At 37.2% G+C, this 24,214-nt stretch overlaps 1 protein-coding gene across 1 annotated transcript in view; it reads left to right on the top strand.

The window, feature by feature from the left end:
* LOC115215632 (carbamoyl-phosphate synthase [ammonia], mitochondrial) overlaps positions 1-24,214 on the top strand; it is an 83,958-nt gene that overhangs the window by 36,223 nt on the left and 23,521 nt on the right. The window contains exons 13-23 of the mRNA XM_029784883.2: positions 903-998; positions 2,156-2,345; positions 3,089-3,246; positions 7,083-7,211; positions 9,457-9,601; positions 13,407-13,483; positions 15,499-15,632; positions 17,435-17,633; positions 18,127-18,303; positions 19,906-20,024; positions 23,771-23,912. Coding sequence (XP_029640743.1) covers positions 903-998; positions 2,156-2,345; positions 3,089-3,246; positions 7,083-7,211; positions 9,457-9,601; positions 13,407-13,483; positions 15,499-15,632; positions 17,435-17,633; positions 18,127-18,303; positions 19,906-20,024; positions 23,771-23,912 — 1,566 coding nt within the window. The remainder of the gene's footprint in view (positions 1-902; positions 999-2,155; positions 2,346-3,088; positions 3,247-7,082; positions 7,212-9,456; positions 9,602-13,406; positions 13,484-15,498; positions 15,633-17,434; positions 17,634-18,126; positions 18,304-19,905; positions 20,025-23,770; positions 23,913-24,214) is intronic.

The following is a 24,214-nucleotide window of genomic DNA, read 5'->3' as shown; positions in this document are numbered from 1 at the left end:
CACACTTACTTCCAACATCTGAAAGTGAAACAGACAACAATTAAGAACAACCTTCTCCAACCTCTTAAGTTTCTCTCTCCCTCTTTAGTGGTTTTTATAAAACCAGATCTACTGGAGACATGCTCTTCTTTGTAATTCACTAGTAGGTCCTTGCTCTCAAAAATTTGGTGAGAACAAAACCATTGCACTTGACATCAGCTTGTTCTTGTCAGTTTACATTTTTTTTCTTGTATTTGATTACAAATTTCAGTGACGGCTACAACCAATACTTTACATCTTGCATTCCAAATTATTAGATGAACTGATTTAGTAAATTCATTATATATAGTAATAAGCTATGTTTACTTCATTTCTGATGCAGTCCCAATTGGAACATAAACCAGTTAGGTCAATCCTTTTTGTAGCCATGGAGAGATAAAAAAGAAGAAAAATACAGTATTTGTATTTGTGTGTTCAATTGCATATTACAGCAATAGCTTAAGCTAGTTAGTTGTACCTTGCTTTACATTTCAGATTTTTTGCTGCACAATGTTTAGGTCTGTCATGTGCCCTAGGACTCATAAGGGCAGAGCTTAATCTGGATTCCATGTTAGATGAAACTGATATTACAACACTCCCCATGAATAGGATGCCAGTCCATTATAGTTGTAATTTCCCAGCTATTGCGGAAACTCATGTAGAGCTGAGTGGACTGGAGCAATGTGAAATTAAGTATTTTGCTCAAGATCACAACACACTACCCAGTCCAGGAATTGAAACCACAATTTTATAATCATTAGTGCAACACCCTAACCATTATGCTATTTTAATAATTTTGCCAAATACAGAAGACATGTTGATTTTATTTAACACTCTCAAATATTTTCATGTTTAATTCAAGCATTTTATTTTTATATATTCAGGTCAATAAAGTACTTGTATTGGGCAGTGGTGGACTGTCTATTGGTCAAGCTGGAGAGTTTGATTATAGTGGCTCTCAAGCTGTGAAGGCTCTAAAGGTAAGAAAACGTTACACTAAACCTATAATCTCTTCAATTGTACATTTTTATATTTCTATGGTTTTGTCCGAAGAGGAAAGGCAGAGCCTACAATCTTCTTCAGAGCTTCCCAAACAGGTGGGACGAAGGGAAGAAAATAGCCTCAGACTTTGACATTTCATGCAGGTGCTTGTATCCAAATGGACTCTGCTCTTAAGCCAGGTGCTAGTGTTAAACCTTGCACTGCATCATGCCTACCACATAGTGTATAGTTGTTTGCAGTGAATTGTATGACATCTGACCCATGACAATATGGAAAAAATAGACATAAATTTAAGGATGATGATCCACACACACACTCTCTCTCCCTCTCTCTCTCTCTTTCTTTCTCTCTCTCTCTCTTTCTCACACACACATTAAGTATCTCATGAAACGCATTCTAATCTATCTCAAAGTAGATCTAGATATATGTTATGGGAAGAGCACATATCATAAATAAAACAGTGGCGTAGCCATTGCTTCAGTATCCGAAACTAAAAAGCTATATACATTCAAAAATAGAATGAGATATGGAAAGCCGAGTCCTCCCAAAATTATTTAAATTGTTTCCAACTCACACAAAGGGGGTTAAGAGTTGTGTTCCTTTGGTTCATTTGAAAAGATGGGGTTATTCTGATTAGGAAAGTATTGTTTGTAAGACTGTATCCAGAGAGGGTGGTGTTCTCCTATTCAATAACAGAAACTTGTTGAGATGCTTGCATCTTGTGAAAATTTCTCATCTTAGTAAGTTTTTGGATTTGGAAAGGATATGAAATCTTTAAATCTAATGCAAGACTTCCCTTTTTTCTGTCCTTCAATACTACTCCCTGCCTCAGTTGAGGGTTCTTGTCTTGCAGGTTACTTTGTTATCTCACTACTGCTGTTGCCACTTAAAAATCACCCAGTGCATTCTGAAAGTTGTTGGCATTAGGAGGGGCATCCAGCCATAGAAACTATGTTAATGTAGACAGGCAGGCTTGGTGTCTGCCAAACTATTCAACCAATGCTAGCATGGAAAATGGATGTTAAATGATTATAGTAATGATGATGATGATATATATATATATATATATATATACATACATACACACATGCACAAACACTTCCATATATTGATAAATCTGTACATTTGTTTCCAGGAAGAGGACATTCAGACCGTACTGATGAATCCTAACATTGCTTCAGTACAGACGAATGCCGAAGGGGCAAAACAGGCAGATATTGTTTATTTTCTGCCAATCACAGCAGAGTTTGTGACAGAGATCATTAAAAGGGAGCGTCCTGATGGTTTACTACTTTCCATGGGAGGTCAAACAGCACTGAACTGTGGTAAGTAACAAGTAAAATTTTAGAATGAAGGCCGAAAATGTGTTCCACTTCCGTGATTAATTTCTGTCTCCAAAATCGATCTTGATCTGCCAGAAGAAATAAGAGAAGTTGATTCTCTTGACTGCTCTTATATCTTTGTGATTGATAAACTAAAAAGCTGCTGATACTAGGAGAATATTAGGATTGTGGTTAAAGACACAGCAGTTGCAATTTTAAAGTTTACTATCTTATTCCAAGTTCAAATTTTGATTGTTTAATTAGAAGGTAAGTCTAATTACAAAAAAAATTGTAAGTGTGGCTGTGTAATAAGAAGTTTGCTTCCCAACCACATGGTTCCAGTTGCTACTTGGACAAGTGTCTTCCACTATAGCCTCAGGTCAGCCAAAGCCTTGTGAATGGATTTGGTAGACAGAAACTGAAAGAAACCTGTCAGCCTGTTTTGTGTGTGCGTGTGTTTTTTTTTTTTAATACTTCCCTGTAATTTAGCATTTCAGCAAAAGAGATTAATAGAATATGTATCAGGCTTTTAAAAAATGATATAAGTACAGGAGTTGATTCATTTGACTAAAATTCTTCAAAGCAGTGCCCTAGCATGGCCACAGTCAAATTACTGAAATGAGTAAAAAATATAAAAAAAACAATAAAGATTGCTATTAGATAGTTTTTGTCTATACAATTTCTGTCAGCATTACCAATTTTGTTTTTTGTTTCTTTGTTAGTACTGTTTTCCTCTTTTTGTATAGGAGTGGAGTTGTATCGTAATGGTATTTTGAAAGAATATGATGTGAAGGTACTTGGTACGCCCGTTGAATCAATTGAGGCAACTGAGGATCGCCAGATTTTTGCAGACAGATTGATAGAAATCAATGAGAAATTAGCCCCCAGCTTTGCTGTGGAAAATGTGAGTAAATTTTGGCTAATCTCTAACAGTGTGTGTGTGTGTGTGTGTGTGTGTGTGTGTGTGCATGGATGGATGCCTGCTTAATATATGTCATATTCACATATGAGTAGTTACTTGTAGGCTTGTCAGAAACTGCCTATGGTTTTTTGATAGCGAGGCAGAAAGACAGATATAAGGTTGAGAGAAAAGCATACAGGTGCTTCTATGTGTGTTATGTAAGTGTGTGTGTGTGTGTGTGTGTGTGTGTGTGTGTGTGTGTGTGAGTGAGTGAGTGAGAAAGATTCAATCAGTCGACCACCCAAGTAATTGTTCATCCCATTTATTTCTTCACTATATAACTTCACTACTACCATCCTCTTTGAATGCTCCACATGTTTTTATGCAAGTGTTTTCATCCATATCTATTACCTGCACATACCAATGTAGTCTTCCCTCTTGCTTTTCCCAGGTCATTTGTATTGTGTCATTTACACTAACATCATAATTCCAATGAAGAAAGGTGGTGAGTTGGCAGGATTGTTTGCATGCCAGACAAAATGCTTAGTGGCATTTCATCTGTCTGTATGTTCTGAATTCAAATTCTACTAAGGTTAACTTCTCCTTTCATCCTTTCGATGGTCAATAAAATTAGTAGTTCAACACTGGGGTTAAAGTAATCGATTAGCTCCACCCACCCCTCTTCAAGCATTTTAGGCCATGTACCTATAATAGAAACAATTATAAATTTAATGAAGCATGCGTACTTCTTTTCTCAAATCCTCTACTCCTTCAAAGTTTAGTTCTCTTTACCATGGGGCACCACATTTAACACACAAACATCATATAATCTACCTTTCTCTCTGGAGGAGTCCTTCATTTCCAGTTGAGCACCCTGAACTTCTCCTGCCCCATTCTGGCTACTATGCTTCAGAGCACCACCACTACTAAATAAGGCACCTAGTTTACAAAAGGCTAATGACTACTTCTAGGGGCTCCCTGCGCAATAGAGAGTCTCTTTCCTTGGATGCAGTCTGTACTTAATTCTCATGTATACATAATACATACAAATGCTATCTTTGCTGTTCATCTGCCTATGCTCACATTATATACTTCTGTACCATTGCTTACTCTAGGCACACTATATGGAGTTTCTACCAATTCCTTTCCTTTATACTGAGCATAGCCAGTTCTTTAATAGCATCATAGTCATGTATTCTTTTATATTTATAAGTTTAGTCTTGGTTAAGTTTACTATAAGGCCCTCCAGTTCTATAACAGTAAGCTATACTGAAGAAAATTTGTTCTCTTGCACAAGTCTGGCAGAAAGAATACTAGTGATGAGAGTTCTGTTGGATGGGATGCATTCCCCACCACTCTTCTCTTGTCTTTCTCTCACCATCCTCTTTACAAGGGATACTTTCACTGCTTTTGTCCTTTGCTCTCCTGACCATTTTTACGGTATCCTATGGCATCTTCCTCCTCCCTTCAGCTTCCTTTATCTCTCTGCTCTCATTGCATTAACTCTCCACTCTCCTTGGCCTTTCTTTCTCTCACTGCTCTTTCACTTACCCTCTACCACTCTAATTTCCCTTTCTCTCAATGTCCGCTCTCCATACTCTCCCTGCCAGAGATCCTTTCTCTACATTCTAACCACTCTCCCTTCCTACCTCTATGCTATCTTCCACTTTCTCTCCTTGCATGTGTGCTACCGTCACCTTGCCTTGACATTGCATTATAATTGTAAACAAGTGTCACTGTCGTGGAAGTAGTGGCCTTCATTTCCAATCTTATGTGAAAACATGTCTGGTCTTAGAAATAGGTAAAGGTTGGTGACATGAAGGGCATCCAACCATAGAAAATCTGTCATCTAATTCTGCCTGACATGGTTATGTGGACGTTAAAATTATGTTGATGATGATGATGATCACATGCATACACACACACACACACACACACACACACACAGAGTATAATCTCACATATGTGATGTAATGAATTGAAAAACTCCAGTTTATTGAGATTATCCTTGCAGTTATAAAGTGAAAACTTCCTCTGGGATTGTTTAAAATTTTAAAACTGCATGGAAGAAACATGTCTAATTAAATTAGCTAAACTAAAGTTTTGGAAAATAATCACATTGCAGTCTGGTGTCTTAAAAGCCATCTGGTAAAAGCAATGGGTGTGTTGATCTCGTCTATGGAGCTATCTTGTGAAAGCAATGGACTTGTTTATAAAAACAATACAATCAGCTTTCTGTTCAATTAAACATAAATTTCTCCTACTTCCTTATTTAAAGATCTCACACTTATGCTCCTACATCCCACTGCCACAACCATTACAATAATCAAGACCAGTTTAATTCCAGACTTTATCATATCTCCAGATTCTTACCATTTCATACTCACAAACAACTTGGCTATATTTTCTGCTAGCATGTTTTCTCTTCTTTCCCCTCCTTCACCACCATACTGGCATAAAATGAACTAGTTATCATGGTTTGAGTTGGTACCTGACTGGCGGTACTAGTCTCAGTCAAGGAACCATGCATCACTCATCTGTTTCCATTTTGGCATGGTTTCTCTGGTTGTATCCTCCTCCTAGCACCAGTCACTTTATAGAGTGCATTTGAGTGCATTTTTCATGACACCAGCACTAGTCCTTGAAAATACAAAACTAAAGGTTCTGTAGACCCTATACTATCTCTGCTCCTTTGCTCACCACTTCACTGGATGCATTTTATAATAACATTGATGTGAGATTGACCCAGGATTTCTGATCTATGCTGTCTTCATTTGCTCTGGGTAACATGACTATTAGAGAAGACAGAAAAGTGGACATTTATAAAAGATGAACTTCAGTGAGAGAAGTTGGGATAACAGTGGGAGAAATGGAAGAGATGGTGATATATATTTAACCTTCAAATGGTTTAATTATTGGCTTTGAAAACTACCAGAAGGATAGGCATGGAATAATAACTTTGTTAGCCAGTCATTAATAAACAAATGTGTGTGTTTATTAACAACTGGCTTACAACATTTATGTATATTTTGTACATACACATATGATGATGGCTATTTACTTGTTAGACAGGTGTAAATATTGTTGACAGGTAAATGTCAGCAATGTCTGTACAAGGGTTTTAAGTTGAGTGTGGCTTGCACAACACCACAACTTCTCTCACCTGCAGTTCCAAGGAATCCAGTGACGAGCAAAGTGCAAGATTTTTGGCTCAGTAGGACTGCAGATTTTACATGCAAGTTAGCATTCTCCTTGACAGATGCCTTAACAAAGACCAAGGGTCCCTCACTCCTAGTAGGCTTACTGCATCCTCAAATACCAACCTGAGTATTTCTATGTCCCAGCAGTCATATGCTAGTTAATCCACACCTGGGTGCTACTACTCCATTTCAGAGTAGACCTGGGTGTGGCTTTAAAGTGGGTTGCTGGTTCAAGAGGCACATGGTTCAGTGGTTAGAAAATTGGGATCACAACCATAAGGTAGTGAGTTTGATTCCCAGATCAGGCTGTGTTGTGTTCATGAGCAAGACACTTTATTTCATATTGCTCCAGTTCACTCAGCTGTAGAAATGAGTTGCAGTGTTATTGGTACCTAGCTGTATCAGCTTTGCCTTTTCCTTCGACAACATCAGAGGCATGGAGAAGGCAGGCTGTTATGCATGGGCGACTGCTGGTGCCTCAGAGAGGAACATTCTAGGTGCAATCCAATAGTCATTCATGACTGAAGGAGGTCTTTATCCTTTACCCAGTTCAGGAGTTCCAGGGTTTTGAGAAGTGTGGAACCACCTCTTAGCAACATACATACTTACATATATATATTCACTTTTCTTCTTTTTCAGTTGAAAGATGCATATAATGCAGCAGAAACCATTGGATATCCTGTTATGGTGAGAGCTGCCTATGCTCTTGGAGGTCTTGGCTCTGGAGTATGCTATGACAAGCAGTCTTTAAAAGCTGTTGTGAACCATGTACGTGACTCAATAAGTTTTGACAAAATTTCATTTTGAATACTCATTATTCCTGTACTTGTCTTCATTAACTTTAATTTAACTTATCACTACTACAATTATTTTGATTAGCTTTTTGTTTGTCTATATGTTTATGTATTTGATTATCCATCTTTCTGTTTCTAGTCTTTCTGTCAATGAATGATATTTTGTCATCTATATGTCTATCTATTTATCCATACATCTCTTTGTCAGTTTAATGTTAATTGCTTATATATGTATCTTTCTGTTTATTTACTTCAGGAGTTTTAAGAGTCATAAACTGGTGTGCCAATGAAGTGTTCTTGTTGGCCCTCAGACTTTTTCTAAAAAAATTTCATATTTGATAAAGCCATTGAACAGTTGGTGGTTTTTAGACAATCTTTTGTGCCAGTATTTGTTTAATTTTTGCTGACATCATTGCTAGTGGTGGCAGTGGTGTATATATGAGGATAATTTTATATGTGAGATATGATATAATACAGATGAGGGCCATGAGCAAATATAAGATCAACATAATTGGACCATTATAAAAAAAAAGTTGCTATTTCCTGGTCTTGTTGATACTTGTTTAGCCAACAAGCTAACTGAAATCAATTACAATTTTGTAACAGATGTTGATGTTGTAGATGTGAAAGATGAAAGAAGAACCATGATTGAAGTTGTAAACAAACATTTATTAACCATTACATATTGTTATAGCCAAACCACGACGGGCTAGCACGTATAATATAATGTGTAAAGCATGCAAAGTAAAGAGAGATATTGTAGCTTTTTCTTGTATAGGTGTGTTTGTGTTCTTGTCATTCTAGCAGCAGGGAAAACGATAGAGTGATGTTGTAAAGTAGGGAAAGTGAGCTAGTGAAAGTGAGAGTGGTGGGACAAAACAACTGCTTTGGTGGTGAGTTACCATAGCTATCCCTCTGTGCCCTTTCATTCAGAGATGGCATTTCGTTCAGCCAGTTAGCCAACTCAGTTCTCACTAACTGACTTTGGCTTACAGAGTTCTTGTATTCATAACTATCCAAAACTAGCTAGAAAAATAGGTATATTGTAGAGAACGCTAGGTATTCTTTAGAGATCAACTGTTTTCTCAACTCAACTCTCCACCGCATACAAGAAGTTAGAAGGGTCAAGTGGCAAAGACATAAATCAGCTTAGCAAGGCCATGTGTTCATTGTAACTGCTGTCAACCATTTTCTCTTTTTCTCTTTTACTTATTTCAGTCATTTGACTGTGACCATGCTGCTGCACTGCCTTTAGTCGAGCAAATCGACCCCAGGACTTATTCTTCGTAAGCCTAGTACTTATTCTATTGGTCTCTTTTGCCAAACAGCTAAGTTACAGGGACGTAAACACACCAGTGTCGGTTGTCAAGCAATGTTGGGGGGACAAACACAGACACACATACATATATATATATACATATATACGACGGGCTTCTTTCAGTTTCCGTCTACCAAATCCACTCACAAGGCTTTGGTCGGCCCGAGGCTATAGTAGAAGACACTTGCCCAATGTGTCATGCAGTGGGACTGAACCTGGAACCATGTGGTTGGTAAGCAAGCTAATTACCATACAGCCATTCCTACGCCTGTTTTTTTTATGAGAAAAATGCTGTTGCATTGTTAAGGGAAATTGGCAGATTCTGGTTCAAATCAACTCTATGCTTAAAATGAAGTCATGACAATTTCTTTTGACCAGATACCTAACTGATTTTTTTTGAAAGGTGGAGTTTTATTAATTGGAGCATATTTATCACCTGATTAAGATAATTTGAATTAGTAAATTCAGATACATAAAGACTGAATTTAGTTTATGTCTTTAGTGTCCGTATCATTATTATGCCTGAATTATGGGTAATTTTGTTGGCCATTTTTCAGAGTATTAGCAGAGGCTCAGAAGGAAGAGTGAAAAGTAGACCTTGAGTGAAAGGATATTAGCAAATATTGGTTTAACTATCTGACAAAATGCTTATGTGTAAGTGTGATCTATACATAATTTCAACTCTCAGTTTAGATATAGTCATCACACTTTATTTCTTTCGTGGTGAGCCTTCCATTTTTAAAGGTTATGTGATGATATGATGCTAAAGGTACTGAGTTGAGTAAGGTCATAACTCTACTTGTCTTTAAAGAGAAACATAATTAGACATATCAAGAAACATAGTGTGAAACAGTCATAATAAACTGGAAATATACCACCAAATTCTTTGTATTTGTTTCAGGCTCTGGCAGTGACAAAACAAGTTCTTATTGAGAAGTCTCTGCTCGGCTGGAAAGAAGTTGAATATGAAGTAGTACGTGATTGTCAAGACAATTGTATTACAGTTTGCAATATGGAAAACTTTGATCCACTTGGTGTACACACAGGTAAAATCAACTTTGGTGTGAATGAATATACAGGGTGTATCAGTTTTTGTGAGGACACCTCTTTCAAGAGCGCTAAATTTTTTCTAACTTATTTTTTTCGCCTTACTTTTCAGATAATGTTAGGAATCAGCAAATGAAAAGACATGCTGTTATTGTTGCCTTAAAAGTGCAGCATAGTGATACAGAGATAGCTCGCTTCCTGAAAGTTCCCCAATCCTTCGATGTCAAAGCTCAAAAGGAGCTGAAAGCTGTGAATGGGGATCAGCTGCTAAATGCAAAATGCATGCACAATTTTCTTAATACCGTCAGAACACATGACTTGGTGCAAAAAGTTCAAGAAATAATCACTAAATACTTTGAAAAGTCAATCAGAGCCATTGCAAAGGCTCTCAAGGTTTCAGAATGCAGCATCAGATGAGTTGTGCATGAGGAGATTTGGTTCAAGTCATATGTGATGCAGAGGGGTCAGTTTATGTTGGACATAGCAAGACAGCATCGTTCAATCTATGCAAAGTGCCTGGCTAAACCAGTTAAAACACCAAAAGGCTGGAATGCTTTGGTTTTTCTCTGATGAGAAAAACATAGATCAGGACCAAAAGGTAAACCAAAGAAATGACAAATGGTTATGCAGAGATCTGAATGAGGTTCCAACAGTCATACGTACTAAATTCCCAGCAACTGTAATGGTTCTGGGAGTCATCAGCAATAAGTGAGTTGTCATGTCTTCTCACTTTTTTTACAGGCCTTAAGAGTCAATGCATCTTCTTGTGGTTGAAAAGTGAACTTCGTAACCACACTGCCATATCTGCTCAGTTATAAATTATAACACATGATTTTATTGAACTAATGTCATCATTATCATTTAATGTCCTTCCATATTGGCATGAGTTGACTAGTTTGATAGGATTCAATGAGCAGGAAACTGCATTAAGATCCTATGTCAGCTTTTGGCATGGTTTCTATGGTTGGATGCCCTTTCTAATGCCAGCCACTGGGTGCTTTTTCATGGTACTGGTACTAGTGCAGTCACCAAGTAACTTGTAAGACAAAAAGTTCTCTCAACTGACTGGCGTTGTAGGAGACAGGAAAGTGGCTTTGTGCCAGTGTCAAGAGGTCTGATAGAAAGACAGGCACAGGTGTCTTGCTATAGAGAAGTTGTATGACTACTTCACATTTTATAAAAGTAGATGGAAGTAGCTGGAAAGAAGACCGTGATGATGGTGATGAGATGTCAGAACTTACTCTCAAGATACAAGAAAGTGAATGTAAAAGAGAATACAGACAAAAGTTCAAGCAGTCTTAGTGGGTGTTTATTAGTATGAGAGGTGAGGAACAGATGATCAGAGATAGGTGTAGTGTAGTCAACAATAAAGATCAGTATAATTAGGAGTGAAAGAAATAGGTGATAAGTGGCAGTACAGGAAGAGTGGAGAGCAGCAGTATCATAGATCTGTAAATAGATCAGAAAATATGGAAATGAAGTGTTGAAGTGAGAGAGTGGAATGGCAAAAGAGTGAGTGAGAGGTACAGTGACTGAGATAAATGTCAGAAGTATGTAGGAGTGCCAATGCATGAAAACCTTGACCCTTGAGTCGTTCTGTTGCTTCTGCTAAATATTTCATAAAAATATACATATATATTTTGAGTTCTATTTTTCCTGTTTGCACCACAATACATGTCCTATATATTTATATATATATTTCTCTTCTCTTCACTCCTACTCTCCTTCTCTCTTCTCTTCACTCCTACCCACTTTCTCCTTCCCCCTCCATTGTCACCCCTCCCACATAACTGCACCCCACCACTACACACTCCAACCCCACCTTCCCTATCCTTCCCATCCCACTCAACCCCCTCCCTTACACCCACTCCTACATGCTCCACCCTCTGCCTACCCACATACCCCACCTCTACCCCCACCCTCTGCCTCTTGTAGTTTATAGCAATGAATTCAGTGTACAGATAGGAGTTCACCAAGGCTCAGTTCTCAGCCCCCTCTTGTTTACCTTGATCCTCCAGGCCTTAACAGAGAAATTCAAGGCTGTCCCTGGGAGTTCTTCTGTACTGATGATGTTGTTCTTATAGCTGAACCACTACCTGACCTAGAGAAGAAATTTCAAGTGTGGAAACAAGGCCTTGAATCTAAGAGCCTTAGAGTTAATTATGCAAAAACCAAAATCCTAGTAAGTAGGAAAACAAGCAAATCATAAGTCCTTTCTAAGAGATGGCCCTGCTCAATATGTAAGAAAGGTGTTGGCAGAAACTCCATATGTTGTACCCAATGCAAGCTTTGGCCACATAAGAGATGTAACAGTATCACAGAAAGGTTTACGGAGAATACAGTCTTTGTGTGTGGTAAATGTGCAGGTACAATAATTACTAAAAATGCACAGATAATAGACTTCCTCAAATGCTTGCAGAGATCATTAGAAGTAGTAAATAGCTTCTGTAACCTAGGAGACCAAGTTAGCAGTGGTGGAGGGAGTTCTGAAAGTGTTGTTAGTAAAATAAAAACAGGCTGGGCAAAGTTCAGAGAGCCTCTCCCTTAGAGTGAAAGGCAGATTGTGTGATGTGTGTGTACATAGAACTATGCTACATGTTGATACATATACATATATGCACTCACACACATATATACATACATATATATATATATATGCACACACACATATACCTGTGTGCGTGTGTGTGTGCATGGAATATTTATGATCTGTTTGCATATAGTACTTCTTTATGTGAGTGTGTATGTATTTAACTGTATGTTAATTAGTTAGGCTCAAATGTCAATATCATTATTTATTATTCTATTATTATTATTATTTTTATTTAATGCGGTGAGCTGGCAGAATTGTTAATACACTGGACGAAATTCCTAGTGGTATTTTGGCTGTTGCTATGTTCTGAGTTTAATATTTAAGAGATGTGTAATTATGTACATTATTTACATTATTAACGTTTGATGCCATATGCCCACAGGCATATGGCGTAGTGGTTAAGAGCACAGGCTACTAACCCCAAGATTCTGAGTTCAGTTCCAGGCAGTGTCCTGAATAATAACAATAATAATAATAATAATAACAACAACAAAAAAAATACCTTAGGAATGAGAACCCAGGTTCAAAATTTCCACAAGATACCTGATGAAGGCTGGAGGGTATATCAGCCGAAATGTTGTGTTAAAAACAAACGATGAGGACAAATATCCGTCAAATGTAAATAATGTACTATGTTCTGAGTTCAAATTCTGCCGAAGTCAACTTTGCCTTTCATCATCTCATCATTGATAAATTAAGTACCAGTGAAGCACTGGGGTTGATGTAATCAACTACTCCCCTTCCCACAAATTTCAGGTCTTGTGTCTTTAGTAGAAAGGATTATTATTATTATTATCAGTGAAGCAGTGGGTTGTCAAAATTGTTAGTGCATCAGATATAACACTTAGCAACATTTCACCTGTCTTTACATTGAGTTCAGATTCCTTAGAGGTCAATTTTGCTTTTCATCCTTTCAGGATCGCTGAAATAACTACCTATTGAGCAAGGCCTTGTGCCTGTAATAAGGATTATTGATTTCAAATTTTAACACAATGCCAGAGGAGGGTGCAAGTCGATTATATCAACTCCAGTACTTGACTGGTAATTATTTTATCAACCCTGAAAGGATGAAAGGCAAGCTTGACCTCAGTGGAATTTGAACTCAGAACGTAAAGACAGATGAAATGCCATCATCATCATCATCATCATCATTATTTTTATTATTACTATTATTATTATTATTAATATGTTGCTACTAATTCATCTTACAGGTGATTCCATTGTTGTTGCTCCCAGCCAAACCTTATCCAACCAAGAGTATCATATGCTGCGGGAGACGGCCATTAAAGTAAGTTAAACTTAGCCAATTAATATTGTTAATTAATCAACTTACACAACTAATTACCTCCTTACTTACTATTTCAATGTTGTAATAATTAATGTAACATTGTAAACAATAACTGTACATTAAATTTTCAACAGCTTGAGACTCTTCTTAGATGCTAACTACTCAATCAAGAATTAAGTGTTTTGTCAAATAAGCAACTGAAGACAGTAAATCGGAGATTTTGACATTCTGGGGCTTTTACCTTCTATCTGAGAGTGAAGAAACTAGAGAGAAAGAGGGTGTTGTGGCTTGGACTACAGACAAGTAAATGGTGAAGGAATTGGCATAAAGTAGTGATAATGGGAAGAGAGAAGATTAAAAGTAAAGGAGTGTGAGATGGTCTGAAATCTGAATTGAAAATCAAGGAAGAAGTGGAAAGTAAAAATTTGGAAGGGTGCATTGAGAGAAATAATGCCTCAAACAAAGCAAAAACGTAAAATGAAATGGAAATATTAAGCAGAGGGAGCAGAAAACAAGCAGTGACCACTTCTTGAAAAAATTATCCAAGGATACTAGTATAAACATGAATTTTTTTTTTTTCTTCAGAGGAATGAAATAGCTTCAGAAGTAAAAAGTTATTCTCAGAAATATACATGTGACTACATGCATACCAGAACAGAAGATATTTACATAGACATACATTTGCATAGATCATGCCTATGTAGACTCAGATATGCCTTCATTTACAAGTACACACACACACACATGTATATCATTTCATTCAAAATTAAGAATATTAATTGTGTTTGTATTTATGGGTGTGTATACAGGAATGTATTATTATGTGTACTTTCACATACTTGTGTTTCTATGTGCATGTAGGTATCTATCTTATATATCTATCTTTATATATATTAATGGTATGCTTTTACTTGTTTCAGTTTCATTAGACTGTAGGCACTTCCTTATTTTTAACACATTTTTATACATCTGAATACAAAAGGTATTTATCGTGGAACTTTTCTCACTGTAGCTTTTATGTATAAAAAATACATTGAACTGAGCTGCAAGTGATGGCAGTTGACTACCAGACACATTTCCTTCTCAGTGGTGACTTTTTATATACAAAGTCTATGGGGAGAAATTTTCTCCAATCCTGTTGTTAATGCCTTTTGTGTTTTAGTGGACAAGAACATCATCATTATCATCAATCAACATTTAATGTTCATTGTCCATGCTGGCATAGGTTGGACAATTTGATCAGAGCTGGCAAGCTGAGGGGCTGCACAAGACTCTGGTCTGGTTAGGCATGATTAACATGATTTTTTAGCTTTATCTCACTTGGTGTCTTCAGGGGTTGACTGATGCTTTCTGAGTGGGATTTGTAGACAAAATCTTGCCATAAATGTGTGTGAATGTTTATATTCTGCATGTTTGCATGAAATCATCATTTGAGCAAACTAATTTTATGTTGATACTCCCTATTAAACTGTCCCATAATTTCTTGACTTTCAAGAATGGTGGAATAGAAAAAAATCTCTTCCTTTAAACAAAAACAGATAATGGATGGCAAAAGAAGGGCATCCAGCTGTAAAACAATGCCTCAGCGATAAGTCTTCATTTAACTAGCATGGAAAAAAATTGATATAAAATGAATGAATGCATAAACTGTGTATCATGCTGAAAATTGAGATGGAGCGAGCTTTTGCCCTTTTGCTCGATGTGTGGTTTCTTTAGATTAAAAATTTTCCTTTCAAATACCAGAAGCAGAATTGTGCATTACATTAAACAATGCATAATAGCTACAGCAGTGTTTGAACTCAGAAGCATGCACATCATAAGTTCAAACAGTCCACTAAATTAGAAAGAGAAAGAAGACATATATATGTATATCTAAACTGCTTCGCTTCATCTCTATGACAAACCGAACTGTTTTTACTTCATAAAAAATATTGTAACAGGAAGTATTCATTCTTTCTAAAATGTTTCTGTTGAATTCATTATTTGTTTTTTTTTTTGTTTGTTTTTTTCTCTAGGTTGTCCGACACTTTGGCATTATTGGAGAGTGCAATATTCAGTATGCTCTTCACCCAACATCATTGGAGTACTGCATTATTGAAATCAATGCTCGTCTTTCTCGAAGTTCTGCTTTGGCTTCTAAGGCCACTGGGTAAGTGGAACTAGTTCAGTTTCTACTGCTTGTCACTTTAGCATATGTTTTAGATACACTGCATCTTTTCATATAACTAAAAGAGTTGGTTACAGGAAGTGTTCTCAACCATTAAACACTGCTCAAAAAAATTGTCCAACCCATGCCAGGATGAAAAAGCAGATGCAAACACTTTGTGTTTTCAAATATGTTGAGGTTTTCTTTTTAAAATGACAAAATGATGAAACTGAGAAAAACATAATTTAGTAGGGGCTTTTATCTGATGTAAAAATTAACAAAGTCAGATTTAGTCAGTTTCTTCAAAAAGTATGTTGTTATTTAGCAACAGATTTATGATAGCATTCTAGTACTGATTAGCCTTTTTTTCCCCCAAACAGTGTATCTAGAACTACATTATCCAATATGGCCTTCTAATTTTAAGATAGTTGAATGTTGATTAAGGAAAATTTAGCTGATCATCTTCATAGAAGCTTTCTCATTAGCTCAGCTTCAAATTGTATTATCTTCATTGTGGCTGAACTTGACTGGATTGAATACTAAAAGGTTATTGTTGATGACTTTGCAAAATTATCCCAGTTTTAGTATACATTCATTATGCTTTTGTATGCCATTAAAGGAAACTAAAAGGGTTGCTGAAAGGAAGGGCATCTGGTTATAAAAAAACTGAGAAAAACTGCTCAACCCATGATTGCAAGGAAAGGCAGATGAGTACCATCTTGTCCTTGGTTGCAGGACTTGTGTGTCTTCATGACCATGAGAGGTATGCTGGTGGGAGATTTGTTTCTTGGCAGGGCCACCCAAGCCAAACAGGTCGAAGTGTAGGGACCAGACAAAGAGTACTCAACTGGCCCTCCAGGTTGGGGAGTTTAGCATTGGACTAACAACCTGGTCTAGTAAAAAAAAACATACTCGTTACTGAAACCACAATGGCACTTCCAAACGACATGGTTAAGGAAGAGTCCTCCAGTAGAGTCCATGATGCGAGCTGGTGAAAGCCTTTGGGAAGCCAGTGCACTGACAACTCTTCTGATGGCCAAGACAATCCCTTCTAGACTATGCTATTAAAAGAAATTATTGGGATCAGTTATGCTTTGTATTCTTTTAAGGTTGATAAGGTATCATTGAAATAATAGCCCTTGAGAGTGGGGAGGTCTTTATATGAGTTTACACCTTCCTCAAATTTGTGTTGGTGGGCTTAATTTAAAAATCATTGTCTTGTTTATTTAAGGTGGTGGATTGATAGATTTATTAGTTCCAGCTTTTTATGTTCTGAGTTTCAATTATCAACGTCAACTCTGGCTTTTGTCATTCTTGGGAGAGAAAGAGAGAGAGAGAGAGAGAGAGTAAATGAGAAATGAAATAAAGTACCAGTCAAGTGCTGGAATCAATGAAATCAACTAACTCCCTCCCCTAAATCTGTGACCCTCTATTTTTTTAAAGCATAAGTACTTAATTGATTCTTTATTTTATAGATCACAGAAATATGAAAAGCGAAGTTGATTTCAGTTTTAAGAGTCATAGCTAAATATTAGGCATTTTGTGCTAACAAAGCCACTTCATATTCTTTATTAAGGAATTCTTCTTACTACCATAGACACTATAGCCTTCAAAATTTCCATGCTTCTTGAAATTCACCAACAGTACCCTGTTTCTTCATTTTTTTTAAAGATTTTTTTTCATTGTTCACTTTCTGTACATATGCTATGTACTGTTCATGCAGTTTTGGTTATTTTTTCTGATGAGTTATAGTGCACTTGAGCCCTGTATACAATAAGTTCATTATAGATGTCACTTCATTTCAGGTATCCATTAGCATTTATTGCTGCCAAACTAGCTCTGGGTATTCCTTTGCCCAGTCTTGAAAACAAAACAACCCAAATGACAACAGCCTGCTTTGAGCCAAGTTTAGATTACATCGTTACCAAAATTCCTCGCTGGGACCTTGATCGTTTCCAAAACATGTCCAATGAGATTGGCAGTTCAATGAAAAGTGTCGGTGAAGTAAGTACTTTAACATCACTTTTCTTAAATTATACAAATACTTTACTCTAATTGGTTTATTCCTGAAATTTCTTGTTGGTTGCATCAAAAAGATGGCAATCAAAGTTATTTAGGACCTTATATTTGATTTTTTTTTCTTTAGGATTAGTAAAAAGTCTCTGCAGTGTTTAGTTTTATCTCCTTAAGTTTAAAATTCAAATCTTTCTAGCATCTGCTTTTCCTTTCATTCTTTTTGGGCATTGATAAAATAAACAGTAGTCTAATATTAAGGTTGACCTAATTAACTACACTTTCCAAAATTTTAATACACACACACACTGCATTCAGTCTCAGATTTAAAATGTCTGAGCAAACTTGACTAGATGATGATGATAGTATTGGTGATGGTAATAATGATGTTGGTGGTGGTGGTGGTGGTGATGATTGTGATGATAATATGATGGTAATGATAACTGAAAAAGTGTTAACTTTTTACTTTGTCATTTGATTGTAGGTGATGTCAATTGGACGGACATTTGAAGAAAGTCTACAGAAAGCTCTTCGGATGACACACCCTTCCATTGAGGGATTTAGCCCCAAGCTGCCTGCAGGTAAGACCTATCCACCTGAGTTTGATCTTGAAGCAAATCTGAGGGTGCCAAACAACACTAGGATTCATTCAATAGCAAAGGTGAGGTCATGCACCATTTCTTTCATTTTCAATGATAAATCTGAAAAAGAAGTACTATTTGTAATAACTCCCATCTCTTTCCAGTGTCTGTGTAGAGTATTGGTCATTAAGTGATGCTAGTGTAGTTTGATGAGTGATTATAGTTAATTGTTGGAATGAACATAGAAAGGAATTCCTGAGATTTGCCCTGCTGGTGAGAAAGGATAAGACAAAGTGTTTAGCATCCTGTCTAGAGTTCGGTGTCATACAGTATATATATCCTTGTGTTAGTGTGTGAGTATATTAGTGTGTATGTATGAAAATACACCTTTAGTTTGATGCTCATGCATACACATAGTAGTAATAATAATACTATTCTATCTTGTATATTCTGGGTGACATATGCAAGTCAATCGAGAGCACCCACTTCCCAGATTAATGGATGCATGCATTTCAGAGTAGTTATTTCCTCTTCGGCATAAAACACTGGTTCAAATATGTCCCTAACATATTTGAATTGGTACCAAGTTTATATTTGTACACATCACTGCTTAGTGCTTCCAGTCCATGTTTTACTATGGCCAGACTGCCAATTAGTGCAACCAGTCGCAGTACTTTGACTGGAATATAATAAAGAATGGTTTCTCATAGTCAGTTTGGAGTACTTCTCTTTCCAGTGTTCAATTACTTTGAAATGCATGCAACTGAGCAGCATATAGACTGGAGGAATAAGAAACTATCATAGAGGGAGAGGAGCAGGTGTCTTGCTGAAGAGGTGAATACATGGCTTGTCTATATATACCAACACATAATAATTTCTTTTTAACTGAGAGTAATTTACTGACCAATATATGTGCAAGCATGACTGTGTGGTAAGAAGCTTTATTTCTTAACCGCATGGTCGCAGGTTCAGTCCCACTGCGTGGCACCTTGGGCAAATGTCTTCTACTATAGCCTCAGGCTGACCAAAGCCTTGTGAGTATATTTGGTAAATGGAAACTCAAAGATCATCGTATATATGTATGTATATGTATCTTTGTGTTTGTCTCCCATCACTATTTGACAACCAGTGTTGGTGTGTTTATGTCCCTGTAACTTAGTGGTTTGGCAATAGAGACCAATTGAATAAGTCCTAGGCTTTAAAGAAAAATAAATCCTGGGGTTGATTTGTTTGACTTAGAATCCTTTAAGGCAGTGCTCCAGCATGGCCGCAGTCAGATGACTGAAACAAGTAAAAGAATAAAAAAAAATTATATATTTACAAATCATTAACTTAAAATGTTACTTTCTCAACATGTTGTGGAGGCGCAATGGCCCAGTGGTTAGGGCAGCGGACTTGCGGTCGGAGGATCGCGGTTTCGATTCCCAGACCGGGCGTTGTGTGTGTTTATTGAGCGAAAACACCTAAAAGCTCCACGAGGCTCCGGCAGGGGATGGTGGTGATCCCTGCTGTACTCTTTCACCACTCTAAAGGCGGTGCTCCAGCATGGCCGCAGTCAAATGACTGAAACAAGTACAAAAAAAAAAAATAAATAAAATATTACTACAATCCTTATTCCACACTCTTAATTAGTTATTTATATTTACTCTTCTTTAAAAAATCCTATCTATCCACTCTGTTAGGCATTCCATGCTGGTTACAGTGTTGAAGATGTGCATCAGTTGACACAAATTGATCGGTGGTTCCTGCACAAACTCCTGAGTGTTGTCAACTTAGAGAAAGATCTTGCTTCATATTCAAAGTAAGTTTCCTCCAATGTTGCAAATTCATATTCCATTACATATGTGTATCATTTCTTGTTATGGTTATTGTTGATGATAACATTTCAAGCATATTAAAATCATTTGATCAAATTTTGATAGTGATTTTGATGCTTTTGTAGTTGAGAATTGTTGTTTTATGTGTTTTCATTGTTATCAATATTGCCATGGTTAATATTGACACATACATATGTACATGTGTATGTGTTTATGTACATATATATATATATATATATATATATATATATATATATATATATGTGTGTGTGTGTGTGTGTGAAGGTGCATGGCTCAGTGGTTATAGCGTCGAGCTTACGATCGTGAGGTTGTGAGTTTGAATCCCGGACCAAGCTGCATGTTGTGTTCTTGAGCAAGACACTTTATTTCATGTTACTCCAGTTCACTCAGCTGTAGAAATGAGTTGCGACGTCTCAGGTGCCAAGCTGTATTGGCCTCTTTTGCCTTTCCCTTGGATAACACTGGTGGCATGAATAGGGGAGGCCGGTATGCATGGGCGACTGCTGGTCTTCCATAAAAAAAACAACCTTGCCCGGACTTGTGCCTGGGAGGGTAACTTTCTAGATGCAATCCCATGGTCAGTCATGACCAAAGAGGATCTCAGCAATATTGACAGGCTTTTAAATTTCTAAATTATATTTTTTATGTTGTAGTTGAGGATGTTGTTAAATATCATCATCATCTTATAATAATTCTGCTTGTTCCTCCATTACTTAGCCCATCTATAACACTTCCATGTGATTAGTTGAAGAGGGAAGGGGAGGAGGGACATGGAGAAGGGAGTGAGAGGCAGTGGTGAGTGTAGTTTTTTTTTTTTTTAACCAAGTTTTTTGCCTCCGTTACTTAGCCTGTCTGTAACACTTTCATATGATATTAATTGAAAGGAAAACCTAAAAGTAAAAGAAAAAGACGGTAAGGTGAAGAGTGAGAGAGAAAGTGCTGTGCATGAAGTCTATAAAATTGTGCATGAAGTATAAAATGTGTATATATTAAAGTGTGTATATATAGATAGGCGTAGGAGTGGCTGTGTGGTAAGTAGCTTGCTTACCAACCACATGGTTCCAGGTTCAGTCCCACTGCGTAGCACCTTGGGCAACTGTCTTCTACTATAGCCACGGGCTGACCAAAGCCTTGTGAGTGGATTTGGTAGACGGAAACTGAAAGAAGTCTGTCATATATATGTATATATATATGCAGTGTGTGTATACGTTTGTGTGTCTGTGTTGTCCCCCTAACATCGTTTGACAACCGATGCTGGTGTGTTTACATCCGTGTAACTTAGCAGTTTGGCAAAAGTGACCAATAGAATAATTACTAGGTTTGACAATGATGCTGGTGTGTTTACATCCCCGTAACTTAGCAGTTTGGCAAAAGTGACCAATAGAATAATTACTAGGCTTACAAAGAATAAGTCCTGGGGTCGATTTGCTTGACTAAAGTCGGTGCTCCAGCATGGACGCAGTCAAATGACTGAAACAAGTAAAAAAGTAATAAAGTGCATTGAATAATCATTGTATTCCAATTTCCTTCACCTTTCAATGATTAGCAGATGAGCAACTATCTTTCCATACAGACACAACACAGGCTATGCTTTCAGGCTTTTTGAATAAAGTTTTCAGAAATAACCCAATAACTTTACCATTAATTCTGTTAAATATTCACAGTTGTCGTTATTTAACGTCCATTTTCCGTGCTAGCATAGATTGGATGGTTTGTTTTGAGAAGGTGCAGAATGGAGGTGATTGGTGGAGACAGTAGGTAGGAGAAGATAATAGGAGATAGAAGTGGTTTGGAGTGGGGAAGAAAGGTAACTGAGAAAGCTAGTAGGTATAGTATGGGGATTTTCTGCTCACAGGTGAAAGAGAAGTAATGGTTGTTAGGGAATGAAATGTAGTAGACGTTGACGGGGCAGAGCCCTAGGTGCAGCTATGGCTGTGTAGTGGTGAAGCTTGCTTCTCAATCATATGATTCCAGGTTTAGTTCCACTCCATGACACCTTGGGCAAGTGTCCTCTACTACAGCCTCAGGCCAACCAAGACCTTGTGAGTTGATTTGGTAGATGGAAACTGGAGCTCCACTGGATGTGTAATGTTAGTGTGCATACACAACAGAGTGTAAGCACCCTGAGAGAAAAGATGGACATAAGAAGCATCAGATGTGGTGTGCAAGAGAGACGACTGTACTGGTATGGTCATGTGTTGCATATAAATGATGACAGCTGTGTGAAGAAGTGTCACACCCTAAAAGTGGAGGTGAATCTGTGGAAGAGATAGACCCAGAAAGATATGGGATGAGGTGGTGAAGCATGAATTTTGGACGTTGAGCCTCACAGAAGCAATGACAAGCGACCGAGACCTTTGGAGTTATGCTGTGCTTGAGAAGACCTGGCAAACCAAGTGAGATTGTAGCCATGGCCAATGGCCAGTGTTGCATAACTGGCCCATTTAGAAGTACCCTTCAATCCTCGGGCAATATGCTGTGCTTGAGAAGACCTGTTGAGCCAAGTGAAATTGTAGTCATGGCTGATGCCAGTGCTGCCTGATTGGCATGTAAAAAGCACCCACTACACTCTCAGAATGGTTGGCATTAGGAAGGGCATCCAGCTGTAGAAACCTTGCTGGCTTGCCAGTCTTCAAACCATCCAACCCATGCCAGTATGGAAAGCAGACGTTAAATGATGATGATGATGATGATATATACACACACATTTATCATGTATGTATATATCATGATGATGATATATATACACACACACACAATTTATGTGTGTGTATGTGTTTGTCCCCCTTCAACCGCTTGACAAGCTGTGTTGGTTTGTTTACGTCTCTGTAACTTAGCAGAAGAAAGTCTTTAAGTTTAGGGTACTATTATTTCTGCTGGCAACAAAGGGGTTCTTGATCCAAATTAAAAGAAAAATGTGTGATGCTTATGTACAAAGTGTAATGTTGCATGATCTCAAAACTATTTTATGCGTGACTCTTTAGGTAATTACATAGGTTTCAAAAGACAGTTTACATCATATAATTCATAGACAGTTCTGTGTTTATTTTCAGCTAACACTTTCCTTCATGGGCACCAGCTAGCTTTCTAGCTTCGCAGATCCCTGATGTAACTACAAAATTTGCATGTAAATTCAATATTCATTGTATAACATTAATATATAGCTGAATTTAATATGTGGCACAGCATTAAAATAAAGAATAACAAACAAGACAAATTCAGTAACTTAATACAACTATCACAAAACATAAAAAGTAAATGCAGAGATTGTGTAAAGTTTAGAAGAAAATTAGGTGAGTATGCTCCACTGGATGTGTGATAATGTGTACATGAATATCAAAGCACAAATGAGCTTAGAGAAATACTTGTATCAGAGTGAAATGTAGTGTGCCAAAAGGAAGACTGAGCTGGTATAGACACATAGTGCATACAAGGGATGACAGTTGGGTAAAAATGTGCCAAATTATTGAAGTGGAAGGAACCTGTGGTAGATAAAGACCAAAGAAAACATGGTAAGATGTGGTGGAGAGAGGTTTCAAGAAGCTGAACATCATGTAAGAAATGACAAAAAACACTACTGTAAGTGGAAAGACACTGTATTGGAGAAAATTTGTCCAACTCAAGCAAACATAGGAAATCATGAAAGGATAATGGTTTAGACAGGCATTTTTTATGTATCGCTTTAATATCAGTTATTTTGTTTTTCTAGGGATACTATTGATGAAGAAATGCTGAGGCTGGCAAAACAAGCTGGTTTTTCTGATAAGCAAGTTGGAAATGTGTGGGGAATCAATGAAGATGAAGCTCGAGGGCTGCGAATCAAGAAAAATATAATACCCTGGGTTAAACAGGTATGTTTTTAACCATTGGTTCTGAATTGAACCAGTGGTTCTGATTTCTCTGCAAACTGCTGTTCAGAATTTACATTTTTACTTTTCCTTGTGTCTTTCTTGAAAGGTAGATTTATGTGTTTACATTAGCATATATATTTACATATACTGATTTGTGTGTGTGCATATATATATACATACATGATCATGATGGTGATGGCTGTCCACTCATGACTGAAGAAGATCATATCACTGACCATTGTCTGTGCAAAATGCCAGCACTGCCCATGTATTAGGTTGTTTCACCTGTGGTCATCTTCACC

The sequence above is a fragment of the Octopus sinensis genome, linkage group LG9 (genome assembly GCF_006345805.1).
Source record: "Octopus sinensis linkage group LG9, ASM634580v1, whole genome shotgun sequence".
NCBI lineage: Eukaryota > Metazoa > Mollusca > Cephalopoda > Octopoda > Octopodidae > Octopus > Octopus sinensis.
Note: the sequence above shows the minus strand (reverse complement) of the source record. Positions and strands in the feature narration are given on the sequence as shown.